Source organism: Phoxinus phoxinus, assembly GCF_949152265.1.
Source record: "Phoxinus phoxinus genome assembly, chromosome: 23".
Classification (NCBI taxonomy): Eukaryota; Metazoa; Chordata; class Actinopteri; order Cypriniformes; family Leuciscidae; genus Phoxinus; species Phoxinus phoxinus.
The window spans coordinates 20,604,075-20,624,299 of NC_136898.1; the positions used below are offsets into that span (position 1 = coordinate 20,604,075).

General features: G+C 39.7%; 1 protein-coding gene across 1 annotated transcript; it reads left to right on the plus strand.

Annotated features, from left to right (window-relative positions):
- Positions 1 to 2,552: 2,552 nt before the first annotated feature.
- cercam (cerebral endothelial cell adhesion molecule) lies at positions 2,553 to 19,819 on the plus strand. Its single transcript, XM_079599661.1, has 12 exons — positions 2,553 to 2,925; positions 4,248 to 4,358; positions 4,499 to 4,616; positions 5,941 to 6,075; positions 7,215 to 7,419; positions 7,617 to 7,736; positions 9,077 to 9,153; positions 9,278 to 9,384; positions 9,700 to 9,832; positions 14,330 to 14,457; positions 16,329 to 16,532; positions 18,421 to 19,819. Exons 1-12 carry the CDS (start codon positions 2,723 to 2,725, stop codon positions 18,653 to 18,655), a joined length of 1,776 nt encoding a protein of 591 aa, XP_079455787.1. The 5' UTR covers positions 2,553 to 2,722; the 3' UTR covers positions 18,656 to 19,819.
- Positions 19,820 to 20,225: the final 406 nt, after the last annotated feature.

Below are 20,225 nucleotides of genomic sequence, written 5' to 3' on the forward strand. Positions count from 1 at the left end.
TTACCAGCAAGATTTGTGCCAACATTTTGTGACAAACAAATTGGGAACACTGGGAAAATGTGCCTGTGGCGACATTTCTGCAAAATGATAAAACAGATGAACATGAATCTGCGTTTTATGATGTACGTTTTGCAGCAGTTTGGAAATGAGATATCAGGTGAGTGGCGCTAAAATGTTAACGCTCTATCACATTTAAATATAACGTACAACCGACACTAAACCCTAAAACACACATTTGCTGAGGCAAGCGTGCCATTTTAGCTGCCTCTCCGAGTCTTTAATCGTGCCTCATGTTTCACGGGACTCGTTCCTGAATGCTCCGCTTTGCAAGTGCACTGCGGTACCAGGTGAGCAACAGAGCAAGTTTACTACATCAGAAAAGCCACATATACCGCTGGTTATGTGATGTAAATGTCAAAATGTATTAGTTCACAAATCATGCACTTGTGTTTTGAGGTCATCACATAGCATTGTGCAAAGACTCGCAATAAACTGCAGTGAATTGTATGTTTTTGAAGTTTCGCAAAAAATGTAGAAGCGTGTTTTTCCAATGTCATTATTAAGCATACTACTGTTCCAGTAAGCAGTGTGCTTGCAGTCCGTTGAGAACACAGCCGGTCTTTCTACAAACCAAGCCTCCCAAAAACAGCTTCAAACTAATTTGGCATTCAGTGTTGGACTGTCACTTCCCGACTGCTGAGTAAGTCTGTGCGATTGAGCTGAGCGTGGGACCGTGAGTGACAGTTATTGAGCTGATGAGCCGTGAGACGTCTGTATGGGAACATGTTATTGATTATCGCTACGCTGGACAACTTTGAGGCTTTCCCATAGTGTTGCAGCTGCCCTTTTAGGGATTTTGACTGACCCAGTGAAGAAAGAGTCTGCCGAGGTGCTGGGACCAGTGGACCCCCCTCCTTTCACTTTGTATGCCACATGGCTTCGTATATCCATAGGCTCACGGCAGACCCCCCACTAGGCATAGGATAAAGTGGCTTAATCAAAGTTGTCCAGGGGAAAACGGCCCCCTCCTTCTCTGAATAAATGTTTGGGCCCGGGCTAGTTGTCTTGTGTGCCCTCGACCCCCCGCCACACCCTGCTGCCCTGCTCCTCAGACCTTTGACCCAGCAGTGAAAAGTTAGTCGGGATGTTGGTGAACTCTCTCAGGGTTGGCTGTGCGGAAGGCGCTGGGAAAGTGCCCTCCGAGGGCCAGGGGTTGGAGGGGTAGGCGTGGGTACCGTGAAACGACACTCCCTTTGACCCGAGTCTCCGGACCAAGCCTGAGCACGCCGCTAATTTAATTGTTACAGGCCATGCGGCTGCCCAATGATAGAAGGGCCACTCGAAATCAGTTTGGCTGGATGTCAGCCGTATTCCGTTTACTCTCTCTCTCTCTCTCTCTCTCTCTCTCTCTCTCTCTCTCTCTCTCAGCGACTCCATCTCTTTGTTCTCCGCAGGCTGTTTTCTTTTCTGATTACACCCTCCAAGGTTCTGCTCTTCTGCGGCATCTGGTCATTGAGCTTCTCTCTTTCACTTGATCTCTCTGTATAAGGAGCATCTCAGCATTCATAAAGACAAGGACTCAATAGTGTGGATGGCCACTGATCAATTTCGCATTCCTTTGTAGATGAACAACCAGTAAAAGATTGAATCAATATGGAGTTTTTTGTTGTTGTAAGTGATTTGGTAAAATTAGTGCAACATCTATCTATCTATCGATCGATCGATCGATCGATCGATCGATCGATCGATCTATCTATCTATCTATCTATCTATCTATCTATCTATCTATCTATCTATCTATCTATCTATCTATCTATCTATCTATCTATCACTGAAAAAATAGCTCTTCGAATGTCAAACCGATGGAGACACGTCATATTAAAATTCCATTTGGTTCATTTGTGGACCAAGCTCAACACACCCCTCTTGTGGTTGTTCACTGTAGGCAAACGTTTGATGAAAGAAGCAGCTAGAACTTTGTTTGGTCGTTTTATAAAATAAAACCTTTTCCATCAAAGCACTTACAAAATTGTTTTTTATTATTATTTTATGAATTTGCTTGTGAATGTACGATATTCGTGCATCTTCGAAGCTTCGTTGCTTTGATGACGCCGTGGGTTTAGTTTCTGATACTTTTTAAAGACACAGTTTTATTATTTTATTAATTAGGTCGTTTCTTTCAGACAGTGTGTGACAAAATTGTTTTTTTTTTAAAGAATTTAGTAGGCTACTGTTGTGCTCTTAAGAATTTGGAATAAACATGACACAAATATTACAGTCGTCTATCTCATCTCAATTCATTTCTGGTTTAGTTTGACAGTAAAATCGCTAAATTTGCAGTGGTTCAGACTCCGAAAGCTCCGAAAAAAATCCTCAAACGTCGACATTCATAAAAGCTTTAAGCTAGCGAAACAATGTAGCGAAACGTCAACATTTAACATTCTAAAATGTAACATTTGAGGTTAAGAAAAGAACGTCGAACATTCTAAATAATAGTGAATGTAAAAGCTACACTGAACATATAATGTAACAGTTCGGAGAAAAAAATCCTCACACGGAAGTTGTAACTCAAACACAGCTAACAGAACACGTTGGCTCCTTCAGGGGGGAACGGAGAACTGAGGGGGAGTGAGAAGTTTAGGGAAGAGCCCTCTTTCCTTCAGCTGCTGACGCGGATGGGACTGTTTGTGCAACGACGCAGCGGCCCATCGAAAATCCAACAATGTTATCTGGGATTATAACTGTTTGGACCATTCTTGCGGTAGCACAATGTTACTTTTCCGAGGAAAATTATACCGACGAGTCAAAGATGCAGCCGCCCACGGTCGTTATAGTTGTAATCGCACGGAACGCCGCTCATTCTTTACCATATTACCTCGGAGCCCTCGAAAGATTAAACTATCCCAAAGAGCGCGTCTCTATCTGGTAGGTGACTTCCTTCCCTGCAGTTTAACATGGCTGATAATCTTTTTACTATTTGTAGATGTCAAAAGGTCAATCTTATTTGCATTTCATCACCTCCTCCCCTTGAATTTTGCAGACTTTCCCCCAAAAGCAGACCCCCTTCCCCCTAACTAATAATGTTCAGGATGAGTTCGTTTATTTACTTTAATACATTTATTATATTTCTTGCACATACCGGTACTATGTTTTTAGAAAATATATAGCCTACTAGGCAAATATATGCCATTTAGTGCGATTAGTCGTTTATTTTGTGACTTAAATAAACAAGAGAAGTCAGATGCTACATCACAAATAGGATAATCTGTTATTACATGTTAGCTCATAGTTCATTTGTATTACTCAGTATATGGGTCAATGACAAATAAGAGTGTCCTAGATAAAGAAATGGAAAAATCTTTTTTAAAGTGTTGTTTAAAACACATTGGCCATGTACATGTTGGTTTCATAGAGTTTTGAAAAACTTTTATACCATTTCTAACTAAAGTTTAAATTGAATTACTCTAAAAATGTCATGTGGTGTAACTACCAAGTAAAAAGTAGTACCATAATTTCCTTTAACCTTGAATACATAAATGTACACGTCTTAAAGGTTAAGTTCACCCAAAAATGAAAATGATCCCATCATTTACTCACCCTCAAGCCAATCTTCTTTCAGCCAAACACAATCAGAGTTATCCTGGCTCTTCCGAGCTTTATAATGGGAGTGAATGCTACCTGAGATTTTGAAGCCCAAAAAGTGCATTGATCCATCATAAAAGTAATCCATACAGCTCCAGGGGGTTAATAAAGGCGAAGCAATGTGTTTTTGTAAGAAAAATATCTATATGTATTACTTTATAATCAAGTCATATACACCTAGGATGGGCTGAGGGTGAGTAAATTATGGGATTATTATAATTTTTGGGTGAACTAACCCTTTAATTATTATTATTTTGTAAAGTTAAAATATAAGTTAAATATATTTTTTAAAGATAAAAACAGAAAGTATATATTAATTCATAAATATCAAAACATTTTTGGAGGGAGTTGCACCACATGACATTCTACAACCTGAAGTAACTTTTCCTTGTCATAAAAAGGGCAAATTATCCATATATTAAGAGACATATTGACCTTAGCATGCAGTCATGAAGGTGATCCAGGGACCTCGGTATGATATCACTTCCTGTCTTATGTTGTTTATGTTTCTGCATGCCGGATGCACCACATGACTTTACCAGCACAATTGAATGACACCAATATCTCTAATCAATTGCTGTGTTTTTGTTTATTGTTTCCTGTAGGGCAGCAACAGACCACAACACTGACAACACAACAGCAATCCTGCGAGAATGGCTCACCATCATGCAAACACAATATCACTATGTGGAGTGGAGACCTTTAGACAAACCCACGTGAGGCGATCATCACACAACATGCACGATTGGCAGATATGCTGTCCTGATTAAACCACAACTCTAAAATGCCTTTGGATGTTTGTAAGTTTAGGCAGCACCAGTGGAGTTTGATTCGACTGCTTGTTTTATCTGCACAGGTCCTATGCGGGTGAGCTGGGGCCCAAGCACTGGACTAACGGCCGCTATGAGTATGTTATGAAGCTCAAACAGGCAGCGCTGAACTTTGCCAAGAAACGCTGGGCTGACTACATTCTGGTATGACCCAGTTAAAGCATATACACCCTGATTTTGCATCATTCACACCCAAATATATATAATAAGAATATATATATATAAAATTAAAACCAGGTCTTCTCAAAGGTTCATGGAGGTTCAGATCTTATTGGGGTCACAATAGAAATTGTGCTGGAATTAACTAGAATCATTTTTGCGAATATCTTGTTTGATTGTTTTATTTATAAAGCACTATTAAAACAACAGGACGTTGACTGATGTGCTGTACAATCATACGTCAAATAAAATGATCAACAATAACACCGTAACATGACACATACAATCAACACCAGACAGATTCAATTACATAAAATATATTAAAGCCCCTTTCTAAGTTAACCAGTTGGATCAAACGCTAATGAGAGTAGGTGTCATTTTAAATGTCGCTTCAAAGAACCTAATGAAGATGCTAGTCTTAGATGAAGCGCTAAGTTATTCTGACTGGTTGACCTTAGCGTACTAGGTAGTGTATGCACTTTAAGAAGGTACACTAAATATGGAGGCGCCAGTTTGTGTAATGCTTTATATACAAGGATCTATAATTAGAAATACATTCTAAATTTAATTGGCAACCAATGTCTAGTTAGTTTTCATGAGTACTTTTCAAAAGTTTGGCAGCAGCGGTTTGCACCTATCGAAGATGATAACACCCGCATACAGTAAATTACAGTAATCCAGGTTTGAAAAGCATAAAGCCTAAATAAAAAAGATTTTTTTTTTGTCTTCAAAATCACTAGAAGACTGGAATGGTTTAACCTTTGCTATTGATCTCAGATAGAAGAAGAAGAAAAAAACATAATATAACCACAGAATTAATCTGTTTATCAAATTTAAGAGAATTATCTAACTGTACACCAAGATTCTTTACCACCAATTTACAGAAGTGGGCCAAAATGCCCAGATCGGAAAAAGTTTGGGTGTACGGAGGTCCAAACCATCCATGATTTAATTTGATGTAAACAAATTCAATAGTTGAGGTAGCATATATAATGAAAACAAGAATGGGCCAAGAATAGATCCTTGGGGAACCCCACTATACAATGGAAAAGATGTTGACCAAAATGATCAGAAAAAGACCTGTGAGAGAGGAAGGACCATTCAAGTGCCATGCTCCAAATTCCCACCATCTTTTTTTTTAGGCAAGACACAAGGATATCGGATTCAATGTTGTCAAACGCTGCGCTGAGGTCTAATAACAGACACTAAAATCACAGAACTACTACTGTGATTTGCTTTAAACCCCAATTTATTTGTTTTAAATATATCATTTTATAATATCAGGGCGTGTTTATTTCCTCATCTGCAGTATTCAGACACAGACAACATCCTGACGAACCCGGACACCCTGCACCTCCTGATGGCGGAGAATAAGTCTGTTATTGCACCCATGCTGGACTCACAGTCAGGATACTCCAACTACTGGTGTGGCATCACTCCACAGGTACACAACCATCAGTTTCCAGCTGTGAAGTGTGTATTAGTGTGTGTACATGTGTATGTTCTTAAAACACAATGAGGGATAGCTAACATTTCATCTTGCCATACGCCACATCAATAAAGTGGCCATAGCAGCTTCCACTATTGCTGTATAATATTAAGAGCTTTGGAGAAGCTACTTTGAAATGGTATTTTCTATATTTATAGACTACTGGTGATTTAAATTAGTTAAACTACAGGCAAGCTTATACAAACTGCATTGTGTGTGTGTGTGCCATACAAATGATTGGGGTCACTATGAGTTTTTTCAAGGAATTGATAATTTTATTCAGTAAATATGCATTCATTTCATTTGTCGAAAATGGCAGTAAAGACATGGTGTTTTAAAATATTTCTATTTCAATTAAATGCTTTTCTTATGAACTTTCTATTCATCGAGTAAGTGTCATGGTTTCCACAAAAAAGATTACGCAGCACAACTATTTTCAACATTGATAACAATCAGTTATGTTTTTTGAGGATCAAATCAGGATATTAGAACGATTTCTGAAAGATCATGTGACTGGAGAAATTATGCTGAAAATTCAGCTTTGATCACAGGAATAAATTACATATTAACATATATTAAAATAGAACACACTTCTTTTAAATTGTAATAATATATTTCACAATATTACTGTTTTACTGTATTTTTGTGTCAAATAAATGCAGCCATGGTAAGCAGAAGAGACTTCTTTTTAAACTGTACCGACCCCAAACTTTTCAGCAGTAGTGAATATATATATTATTGAAAAATATATTATTTTTGCCATAACATATTTTGCTACTAAAGGACATAAAATGTTGCATTCGAACTTCATTCTTTTTTTTCTCCAAAATGGGTTAATTTACATGAATTGCCCAGACAAACTCATTCAAATGAATCAGATTTCTCAATGCTACATATACGAGAGCAAATATTGACAGTCAAGCTGTGTGCGCAAACAATGTGACAAAACAATTCCTCTATTCAGTTAAGTGAGTATCTCCACAAAAAAAAACATCACTTTTGAGGGTAATTGTTCACTATGGGTCTTGTTTAGATGCTGTTTGCTCAAACACTTTATTTTTTGACTATGTTGTTCAGTTTTCTCTCTGTTTCAGGGCTACTATCGCCGTACCGCTGAGTACTTCCCCACAAAGCAACGCCAAAGGCTGGGCTGCTATCCTGTCCCGATGGTCCACTCCACTATCCTGCTGGACCTGCGCAAACAGGGCACCCGGGAAGTGTCCTTTCACCCCCCTCACAAAGACTACTCCTGGCCCTTCGACGACATCATCGTGTTTGCCTTCTCCTGCAGGATATCGGGTACAGTGCCCCCTTCTGGAGGACTCCAGCGGATCTCACTTCCCTTATGCAATATGATGAGTTTAACATTTGGATTTAGTTTGGAGGGAACGAGGGGGAAATTCTTCTCCGTGTCCAACATTTTGTAGAATAGCATTGGAAACAGCTGACATAGTGAATGCAATTTGTGACAATATTTATTTCACTTTTTTAACCAGAGGTTCAGATGTATCTGTGCAACAAGGAGCGGTATGGGTTTCTGAACGTCCCTGCGAAGCCTCATCAGACGGTCGAGGATGATCGAATCAATTTTGTCCACCTTTACCTGGAATCTTTGAGTGAGTGACACTGACATTTACATTTTTTATTGAATGATATTATCTGCATAACACTTTTGCAATATCTTGAAAATGTACATTAGATTCAGAATGTTGTAGTATTCGGCATGTCCCCCTTTTTGCTTGAATGATAACAGCACTTAAGCTAGCATGTATTTTCCCTTGTGGAAAAGAAGTGCATGTGTATTGAACGTGCACTTCAAACTTTACAATATATTACTTGTAAACTGTACTTGCAGATTATAAAATGTGAAATATATATAAGGCTGCTTAAGTATTCTTAAAGATAGTACAATTTCATGACTATGTTTCTGAACACACTTAAGTACACTGTGCACTTTGTAATAATGTCAGATTGAGTTTTACTATAAAATACATTTGAAATCATTATGTTTTAATAATATTTGTCATGATTTAAAGAAGTACACTTATTTTGATGTGTTGGCTAACATACTAAAGCACATGTAAAGTACTTGATTATAATTTTTTTAACTGTAGCATGTTATTAAATATTACAATATTACAAAGTTAATATATTTCAAATTTCAACTTCATAACAAATGTGTAATTAGAAATTTATTTGAATGCATAACCTAAATGTCATAATCATTTGTTAACAAACATTCAGTGAGCTCATTGTTTCTGCTTTAAATTATTACATTGTTTAAATTAAGAATTTTTTCGTTAACTGTGATTTTGTATATGTACATTTCTGAAATACATAACTTAGTCAGTTTCCTCTGATAACAGATTACTCTAATTTGTAATGTGGACTTTCTGTAAAGCTGCTTTGAAATGATGTGTATTGGTAAAAGTGCCATACAAATAAATGTGAATTGCATAACATACAGGTTTGAATAGAAATGTTATTAAATTATATTTTAGTTGACAATAAACACATTACCCATATTTCAAAGACAATAGAAGCAATTATTACACTTTACATTAGGGTCCAATTTTCACTATTAACTAACTATTAACTATGACTTCTTTTTTTTATTTGTGTCCTAATAATAATATGGCAATACATTAATTTTCTGATTTCTCCTTATTGTCTTGCCCTTTTTAGGGTTAAAATCCATTATGAGAAATAAAGTCACGAGAACCCTTTTTATTTTTTTCTCCGAGGTGGAAACAGGCTTTCATAGCAATGACTTCTACAAAACGTGAATGATAAATTAAGAATGTTCTTGTGTGATTTTCAATGTTGTCTCAGACTCTTTGGACCCAACTGTATGTGAAGATTGCACTAAGCTTGTGCTAATTAGCGATTAGCTCCATTAATCGAACAGAATCATTGTCAAGGATTTGAGTCCTAATTGAGGTCGTTTCTCCCGCAGTCCATGGGCCGCCCATGTACGTCTCTCGCTATGTCCACGTTCCTCCCAAACAGTCAGATCTCATGGGCTTTGATGAGGTAAAGAGCATACTCTGTTTTTTTACCATTGTTTTGAGCTACAGCAATCACTACATTTGATAGAATATTTTGTGTGTGTGTGTGTGTGTTTGTGTGTGTGTGTGTGTGTGTGTGTTCTCCTCAGATCTATATGGTAAACCTGCGCAGACGTCCAGACCGCAGGGACAGGATGTTATGGTCGTTGTATGAGCTTGAGATTGATGCTAAAGTTGTGGATGCCATAGATGGAGCGTAAGTATAGATAAACACACAATAGACATCAGAGCTGCACGACTCTGAATAAATTGACAATCAGGGTTTTTTTTGGTTTAAAATAGAGATCGCGACTCTCCCACGATTCTGAATAGACAACTTACTAGAGGTTCTGACGAAATGTTAATTTCTGCGATCTATTTAAAAAATATTTAATGAATTTGAATGTTCAAATAAATTATTCAATGACTCATAGACACTTCACTTGTTTCATTACTGGATGAATTCTAGCATTCTAGTTTTTATCTACAGATAATGCAATAATTGTGTTTTGAATTGTGTGTGTGCATGCAGCGCTTTGAACAGCAGCGACATTAAGATTCTAGGTGTGGATCTCTTACCTGGTTACTATGACCCTTTCTCTGGCCGCACGCTGACTAAGGGAGAGGTGGGCTGCTTCCTGAGCCACTACTACATCTGGAAAGAGGTCAGTGGCCCCCAAAACTATATAAACTAGAGCTGTGAAACGATTAATCACGATTAATTGTTATGATGGTGAGGAAGTACGAACCCAATCGCAGACAGTAGTCAGGGCAACACGATTTATTAAACAAATAACGGGGAAAACAAAGCCCACGAGGGGGCAAAACATAGACAGAACAACTAACTAGACTGTGACAGATAACTACAAGAAAACAAAGAATTAATACAGGCAATAGCGCAACAGGACAACAGCTCTTCACAAGATACTCACAGAATGACAAGGATTAACAATGAACCGACCCAGGACAGCAAACACAAGGGGATTAAATAGGGAGACTAATGATAACAAAACAGGTGAGACAGGTAAAGCAATAATGACTAAATGAGGATAACATACAGGTGACACAGGTAAAGCAATAATGACAAAACGAGGCTAACAAGGAGGGCGGGGCTAGATGACGGGACAACAAGCACATGGCCCAACAAGGCCATGTGTTTGCACATAAAACATGGGTCTGTCATGATCCTGCCACAAGACTTAAAGAAAGACAAGGACTAGATGGCAGAATCATGACAGAACCCCCACCTTAAGGAGCGGCTTCCAGACGCTCCTCAAGGGGACATCAAACACGGGACATGACAGACTGAGACAAAGACACAAACCAACTAAACATGACAAATAACAATAAAGGCATACACGAAAACACGACAACAGGGTTGGGATGCAACAATAAAAATAACAAACACGGGAGGGGGGGGCGGGGGAACAAGAGAGTTCATGGGGAAATGTCCAGGGTGGGTGGGTGGGACTGTGGTCTTGGGTCTTCCGGACGAGGGCTGTGGACAAGGAATCCGGGCAGGCTTGGATGGGGACACATGAGGAACAGTCTTGGGGGAAACAGTTCGGGGCTGAGTGCAGACAGGGCTGACTGGGGAAACACAAGGCGACTTGATAGGGACAACAGGGGGCGACGATACGGGACGAATCTTGATGGGGGAAACAGTAGGAGATGAAGCAGGACTCAAGACAGGGGATGTAGTAGGTGGCTGGGCAGTGGAGAGAGGCAATGCAGCAGCAGGCTGCAGAGCTGGAACCGGGTCATAGAACTCTGCAGACGAATCAGAACCAGCGCTCCTCACATCAGACTCGGAAGATGCGCTTCTCATGTCTGATTCAGGATTCGCGTTCTCTGCAACCGACTCAGGAACAGCAATCTCAGCTCTAGGCACGGGGTCTGGGGACAAGACAGGCTTGACAGGGACTTCTAGGATTCTGACGAGACGTGACAAATAATCAGACAGGGTCTTGGCAGCAATGACGACAGGCATCTCCTGACTAGCTGAAACCGACTGTAACACTGCTTTAGCAGCAGAATCGGCCGCGGCTCTCTCTTCAGCTCTCACAGCTGCAGCGGGCTCTGGGGCGGCGTTCACAGCTGCAGCGGGCTCTGGGGCGGCGTTCACTGCTTTAGCGGGCTCTGGGGCGGCGTTCACTGCTGAAGCGGGCTCTGGAACAGCGTTGACTGCAGCGGGCTCTGGAACAGCGTTGACTGAAGCGGGCTCTGGAACAGCGTTGACTGCAGCGGGCTCTGGAACAGCGTTGACTGCAGCGGGCTCTGGAACAGCGTTGACTGCAGCGGGCTCTGGAACAGCGTTGACTGCAGCGGGCTCTGGAACAGCGTTGACTGCAGCGGGCTCTGGAACAGCGTTGACTGCAGCGGGCTCTGGAACAGCGTTGACTGAAGCGGGCTCTGGAACAGCGTTGACTGCAGCGGGCTCTGGAACAGCGTTGACTGCAGCGGGCTCTGGAACAGCGTTGACTGCAGCGGGCTCTGGAACAGCGTTGACTGCAGCGGGCTCTGGAACAGCGTTGACTGCAGCGGGCTCTGGAACAGCGTTGACTGCAGCGGGCTCTGGAACAGCGTTGACTGCAGCGGGCTCTGGAACAGCGTTGACTGCAGCGGGCTCTGGAACAGCGTTGACTGCAGCGGGCTCTGGAACAGCGTTGACTGCAGCGGGCTCTGGAACAGCGTTGACTGCAGCGGGCTCTGGAACAGCGTTGACTGCAGCGGGCTCTGGAACAGCGTTGACTGCAGCGGGCTCTGGAACAGCGTTGACTGCAGCGGGCTCTGGAACAGCGTTGACTGCAGCGGGCTCTGGAACAGCGTTGACTGCAGCGGGCTCTGGAACAGCGTTGACTGCAGCGGGCTCTGGAACAGCGTTGACTGCAGCGGGCTCAGGAGGAGACAGAGATGGAGGACAGAAAGCTCCCTTCTTCCTCCTCTTTCTCCTTGGCCGCGGAGCAGAGACCAAAACCGGGCTTGTGACCAGTAGGGGAAGCTCAGCAGGGACCGTAACTGGTGCTGGGAGGACAGACTCTGGCAGGGTTGACTCCGTCGCTGAAGACTCCGAAGCAGACTCCCACGAGATCCGTCTCCCTCGCTTGCCGCGGAGACTTACAGGGGCGGATGACGCTTTAGGAGTCGAAGTGGGGCACCCTTGTTCCTCCTGCGTAACAACGCCTAAGATGCGACTCTCCTGGATCACAGGCAGACGGGCAGAGGGTGGAGATCCCAAGGAAGTAGTGTGTTGATCCTCCTGGGAGAAATTATCCCAGAGTCGGGCATAGTTCCTCAGGATCCACTCACCCTCGGACGGGATCGGACAGTTGACCCTCTCTCTGTCGGTGGGAGCCGGCAACCACCATTGTTCTGGTTGTAGCCGGAGCCGGGAGGACATGCTGTCTGCTGGGTTCCTTTTTGGTCGGTTCATTCTGTTATGATGGTGAGGAAGTACGAACCCAATCGCAGACAGTAGTCAGGGCAACACGATTTATTAAACAAATAACGGGGAAAACAAAGCCCACGAGGGGGCAAAACATAGACAGAACAACTAACTAGACTGTGACAGATAACTACAAGAAAACAAAGAATTAATACAGGCAATAGCGCAACAGGACAACAGCTCTTCACAAGATACTCACAGAATGACAAGGATTAACAATGAACCAACCCAGGACAGCAAACACAAGGGGATTAAATAGGGAGACTAATGATAACAAAACAGGTGAGACAGGTAAAGCAATAATGACTAAATGAGGATAACATACAGGTGACACAGGTAAAGCAATAATGACAAAACGAGGCTAACAAGGAGGGCGGGGCTAGATGACGGGACAACAAGCACATGGCCCAACAAGGCCATGTGTTTGCACATAAAACATGGGTCTGTCATGATCCTGCCACAAGACTTAAAGAAAGACAAGGACTAGATGGCAGAATCATGACATTAATCGCATCCAAAATAAAAGTTTGTGTTTACATAATATATGTGTGTGTGAACTGTGTATAATTATTTTGTATATATAAATACACACACATGCATGTATATATTTGAGAAATATTTGCATTTATATACTGCATATATATTTTTATATAATTAATATTATATATAAATAGAAATATATATTAAAAAAATACAATACAATACTTAAATATATACATGCATGTGTGTGTATTGATACAAAATAATTATACACAGTTCACACACATATATTATGTAAACACAAACTTTTATTTTGGATGCGATTAATCGTTTCACAGCTCTAGTTTAAACATACTTGTATCTGATTTCAACGGTATTTTACTCTGAATGAAGGCTCAAAGATGCGCTAGTTCTCAATGCCAGTGAAAAACATGATACAGGTGATTTGTGATGAGAGCAATCAGATGTTTTTTTATTTTTTTTTATCAAAATAAATCTAAACACCTCAAAATTGCAATAAATCAAGGTCAAAACTCTTAAATGTCTACAAACACTCAATCAATTCTCAGTTAAGCTCAACTGCTCAAAAAGGGCATATGTAAACCAATATCCTTCAAAAAGGTATTTTTTGTAAATATGTACTTATTAAAAAATTGAGTCAAGTAGAGAGTAAAAGTAAGTACAGTACAGTAATTAATTACATTTACTCAAATACTTTACAACACTGCATTCATGCATTTTTCAGCATATTTTATTGTACACTGCCATTTAAAGGTTTGGAGTTGCAAGGATTTTGAAAGAAGTCTCTTATGCTCATCAAGGAAGAATTTATGATTTGATCAAAAGATACAGTAAAAACAGTAATATTGTGAAATAGTATTACAATGCAAATGTATTTTAAAATGTAACTTATTCCGGTGATTTAATGCTGAATTTTCATCATTACTCCAGTCTTCTGTCACATGATCCTTCAGAAATCTTTCTGATATGATGATTTGATGATCAAGAAACATTTATTATTTATCAATGTTGAAAACAGTTTTTGTAACCAAGATACAATTTTTTGGGGATTTTTTGATAAATAGAAAGTTTTAAAGAACAGAATTCATTTGAAATAGTAGTGTCTTTCCTGTTACTTTTGATCAATTTAAAGCATCTTTGGTGAATGAAATGATTAATTAAATCTTACTGACCCCAAACATTCAGATAAAATCAGCTGTTTTGCTATTGCTCATAGATTGTAGACATGCAGCTGGACAAGGCGCTGATCTTTGAGGATGACATGCGTTTCCAAGTCAACTTTAAGCGCCGTCTGATGCGGCTGATGGAGGAGGTGGAGCAGGCGGAGCTGGACTGGGACATCATGTGAGTGACACCTGTCTGTCACACGGTTGTCGTGGAGACTTGAGGAAACCACAATCAGAATATTGCTTTTGTTGCAGTTATAAGGAAAACTTAAATTCGGCTTTGTCACTTTTTTTTTACGTTTTACAGATGTTTTACAGACTTCTGTTTTTATGTTTGTATAGCATAAACTTGTCATATCTATGTAAAGATTTTAAAAATCTTATTTAACGTGCCCCTGTTATGCTATTTCAGATATTAGCTTTCATGTAGTGTTTAATATAGCTGTTTGTGACTGTAAAAGGTCTGCAAAGTTTCAAAGTGCTCGATAAATGGAGTTATTGTCTCCCAAAAGAAACAAGTGATTCTGAAGTGCATGAAACGAGTCGTCAGTAATTCCAGGCTCACTTCCTGCATGAAAATACATAGGTTTGTAAGATATTTGCATAATGCCAGCCATATATAATGCCAGACATATTTCTTATGTGTTTGTAAACAACGTCTACTTTGACCCTCAATCGCTGTAGTTGTTGCTGAGGCCTGGAAGCTGCAATTTATTAATTTAGTTTCCGACACGCACTAATCAGCAGACCAATCACAACAGACTGGGTCAACTGACCAATCAGAGCAGAGTAGACCAATCACAACAGACTGGGTCACCTGACCAATCAGAGCAGAGTAAACCAATCACAACAGACTGGGTCATCTGACCAATCAGAGCAGAGTAGACCAATCACAACAGACTGGGTCATCTGACCAATCAGAGCAGAGTAGACCAATCACAACAGACTGGTTCACCTGACCAATCAGAGCAGAGTAAACCAATCACAACAGACTGGGTCATCTGACCAATCAGAGCAGAGCAGACCAATCACAACAGACTGGTTCACCTGACCAATCAGAGCAGAGTAAACCAATCACAACAGACTGGGCCAACTGACCAAACAGAGCAGAGTAGACCAATCACAACAGACCGGGCCAACTGACCAAACAGAGCAGAGTAGACCAATCACAACAGACTGGGTCATCTGACCAATCAGAGAAGAGCAGACCAATCACAACAGACTGGGTCATCTGACCAATCAGAGAAGAGCAGACCAATCACAACAGACTGGGTCATCTGACCAATCAGAGCAGAGCAGACCAATCACAACAGACTGGGTCATCTGACCAACCAGAGCAGAGTAGACCAATCACAACAGACTGGGTCACCTGACCAATCAGAGCAGAGTAGACCAATCACAACAGACTCAGTCAACTGACCAATCAGAGCAGAGTAAACCAATCACAACAGACTGGGTCATCTGACCAATCAGAGCAGAGTAAACCAATCACAACAGGTTGGGTCAACTGACCAATCAGAGCAGAGTAGACCAATCACAACAGACTGGGTCATCTGACCAATCAGAGCAGAGTAGACCAATCACAACAGACTGGGTCAACTGACCAATCAGAGCAGAGGTGACCAATCACAACAGACTGGGTCATCTGACCAATCAGAGCAGAGTAGACCAATCACAACAGACTGGGTCATCTGACCAATCAGAGCAGAGCATACCAATCACAACAGACTGGGTCACCTGACCAATCAGAGCAGAGTAGACCAATCACAACAGACTGGGTCAACTGACCAATCAGAGCAGAGTAGGCTCTGGAAAAGATCTCGAGTTTAAAGAGATTTAATCCTTGATCAAACCGTTAGACACTGTGTAAAAAAAGAGGAGATGTTGCAATGTATATTATGATAATTTTTTTTCGTTGGATGCATGTAAACCTGTTGTAGGACACCTCCAAAACAAAATAGGGGCACTTTAAAATCCGCACGGGTATTCCAGCTGTACAACTCCTGCCAGATGATGCATCAGGTGTCTTTACTGTTGTGGGATCTGCAGATACCTGGGCAGGAAGAAGGTGAACCCTGGAGAGGAGGCTGCCGTGGAGAACGTGAGGAATCTGGTGTACGCCGATTACTCCTACTGGACGCTGTCTTACGCCATCTCTCTCCAGGGAGCGCAGAAGCTCCTCAACGCCGAGCCCATATCCAAGATGCTTCCTGTGGATGAGTTCCTCCCCATCATGTACGACAAGCACCCAAAGTGAGTATGGCACTCACGTCTCCAGAGACCGGGACTAAACGTACTTTCAATGTTAAAACGATTTGTGGGGTTTGTTGCAAACCCCTTATAGAAGTGATGTTTCTAATTTTAGTTGACGAAGTTTGCGTTCTCACCTTAAAGGCATATGCATACTTGGATTTACTCCTTGATTATATGTTAAACAAGAATTTATAATGAAATGTTAGTAGTCTAGTTAAGTTACAGTCCAGAAATATAAGAGAACATATTTTTGCACTGCAGGACCGACTGAAATTGCTCACCACAAATGTGTTTATTCTAAAAACTCTACATAGTTTCTTCACTATGTAATTGTGCAAGTTATTTGAGTTTAATGGACAGAGCGTTGAGACTCTTGCAATAGCTTTGATTCCTCAGCGTGACTGGTTGTTTGTGTGCTGTGGGTTGGCGTGATGCCATCCCTTTTCCTCTGTCCGTTTCCTTTTACTCATTCTGCTCGGCACGTCCCGCCTGAAGCTCCTCGTCCCCACAGAGACAGATCAGAGCAGCAGTCTCCTCGCGTTTTCAATCTTTCCATCGATCCACGGCTCTCCCGGTAGAGACCGGCGTGCTGCTACCGCCCCGCTGACGGCTAACCCGTTAAGCGCCCTGCCCTGCCCTGCCCCGGCGTCCCCGTTCCGCATTCCTGTGAAATTAGCAGCTACTTTAGCCGGCGTTTGCTTCGATCTCCTTCCAGATCTGACAAAGCCACGGGCCGTCTGCCAGCTGGCCCAGGACATGCTGTACCCTCAGTACATGAAGTACTCTACAGGCTTTTGCTGAAAGTAATTGATACTTGATTCATTTATTGGGGTAAAGTCAAGCAGCACAAGCCCTAAAGTTATTCGCTCTTCTGGATCCAAAAGAGACATTAAATAGATAAGCCGTGACCTCTTTCTTTAGAAAGGTTGTAATGTAAGCATCACTAGTATTTTTTAAAAAATTGGGATAAAATAGGAATTTATACATATACACAGTCCAGTCGATCCCTATTATTCAATTCAATTCAATTCAAGTTTATTTGTATAGCGCTTTTCACAATACATATTGTTTCAAAGCAGCTTTACAGAAAATGCATTTCAAAAATATACATACAAAAATACAGTTAGTTAATCATAAAATTTAGGGCAGATTTTAATATAAAATTATATTATATTATTTTTCAATTGCTCATACTTAGGTTTAGGAATAAAAATATGAATGTAAATATTATATATATATATATTTTTTAATATATATATATAGTATAAATAGTGTATTATAAAAAAGAAAAAAAAAGAAATTTATATATATCCCTAACTTGAAGTATAATATAATATTCAAAAGGAAAAACAGGTAGTAATTAATATTTAATAATATAATATTTATACTATATAATATATATATAATATTTAATTGCTCATACTTAGGTTTAGGAATAAAATATGAATGTATATTTATATTTATATATATATATACACTATGTATAATTTATTATATAGTATAAATATAATATTATTAAATATTAATGTTATTATTACTACTACCGGTTTTTCCTTGTGAATATTATAATTTACTTCAAGTTAGGTATATTTAATATAAAATTATATATATACATATATATATCCCTAACTTTAAGTATAATATAATATTCACAAGGCAAAAAAGGTAGTAATAGCATTCATATTTTATCACATAATATGTATACTATATAATAAATACATACAGTGTATATATATGGACACACACACACACTATTCCCATTTATGTTATATTTCTATTGCTATTCTATTCTAACATCACATTGACCTAACTCCTCTGGCCTGTAATCACAAGGATGAGTCCAGCTACTGAAAACCATTTTATTTTGCTGTTTTTCACCCATCAATAGTGAGGACTACAAATCCCATTTTCCCAATCGTAATCTGATGGCGTACTCCACACACCCTCTCCTGGTGCAGCCGTGCCATTACGCCGGGGACCCGGAGTGGGTGAGCGACACCGAGACCTCTACGCTGTGGGACGATGACAACGTGCGCACGGACTGGAGGGGGTCCCATAAAACTCTGAAGGGTTCCCAGCCACCGGCCGGTCTGCAGAGCGCCACCTACAAGGACGAGTTGTGAAGGACCTGGACAGTCAGAAACGGCCATTTTCTAAGAGCGGAGGGTCAGAATGAGTGCGCAGCTCTTTATGAGGACTAATGTCACTCATCAGGGAGACCTCAAAACTGTGGACGAGACGAGCGAGACCTGGGACCAGACATTAGCAGGACAAATCTATTTTTAAATCAGTATAGATGTCTAATTATCTCCAACATCTTGTTAAGTAAAAGAAAAATGATATTTAATTCCAAGATATTAAGACATTTTTCAGATTATATATTTTAAATGAAATTTATTGCCATTTTTTTTAAGCTTAAATCTAACAAAAAGCAGTGATGTTTATGGCTAAACAAAAGCAACACACAATTCCTCAATGAGAAAGATACAATTTTGAAACAGAAAAATTTGTTTTAATGGAAAACAAGATCCTGTAAAGGCAATATGGTACAAGAACCATATATTTGACCTCAGATCAAGAGTGGAAAAGTTATGCATTTTAGGAGATGGTTATTGTCAGTTTTTTTGGTTCTTTTTTCTTTTCTTATATATTAGCAATCCCCATCAAACACCTGAAGATGATAGGTGTGTGTGGGAGAAAAGACCAAACGAGTCAGGTCAAAAATATAAAAAAACAAGGAAATCCCGCACACTACCAATACTTGCAAACGAATATCAAAATTATATTTTGATACGCTTCGGTCTCATGACCTTCAATGTATATTTCAATCAAGGTCATGAGACCGAAACGTTGCTAATACAATTTTTATACTTGTTTGCAAGTATTGATAGTGTGAGGGATTCTTTTTTTTCTTAACTATATAGGAAAGTCATTTTTTGAAGTGGTGCATTAGAATTGTATTACTGTATTTTATTTAAAGTTTAAACATCTGTCGTGGGACTATCATGCTCAGACAATCGAACAAACAGAGCTTGTATATTTGAAATGATCTGTGTGGTGAACTTCTCTTTATTTTGGTGCACTTTTGCTGTCCGTTCTGATTTTTCTGATCCCATCATAATCATTTGTTCTTATTTATTTCTCTTCCCTCTTATTCCCATTCTCTAACTCTCCAAAGTGAACAGTGGGACCAAATGAAATGGCATTACATTAGTGTCCATGGCAGTTCTGTTCAATTTTGTTGTTTTTGAAATAAAAATGTTTTTGAAAAATGACCAAATGAATGTCATTCACATACCTTTTTTTTTTCAATCTACTTCACATAGATTTATTAAATTGATCAATATAAATAAATAATATGAACAAATATGGCCGTTCTTTTATAAAAGTGAAAAAAAAAATATATATATATATATATATATATACATACATACACACATACAGGTGAAACTAAAAAAAATTGAATATCGTGCTAAAGTTAATTTATTTCAGTAATTCAACTTAAAAGGTGAAAGTAATATATTATATCGACTCAAAGTGAGATATTTCAAGCCTTTATTTGTTATAATTTTGATGATTATGGCTTACAGCTTATGAAAACATTTTCACGATATTAAAATTTTGAATTTGGGGGTTTCATACATTTCATGTAATATATTAGTTTCACCTTTTAAGTTGAATTACTGAAATAAA

Coding starts and splice junctions, on each gene's coding strand:
- cercam (XM_079599661.1), top strand. CDS start 2,723: ATGTTATCTGGGATTATAACTGTTTGGACCATTCTTGCGGTAGCACAA. Junction 4,359..4,498: donor AGACCTTTAGACAAACCCAC/GTGAGGCGATCA, acceptor TTATCTGCACAG/GTCCTATGCGGGTGAGCTGG. Junction 16,533..18,420: donor ATGTACGACAAGCACCCAAA/GTGAGTATGGCA, acceptor ACCCATCAATAG/TGAGGACTACAAATCCCATT.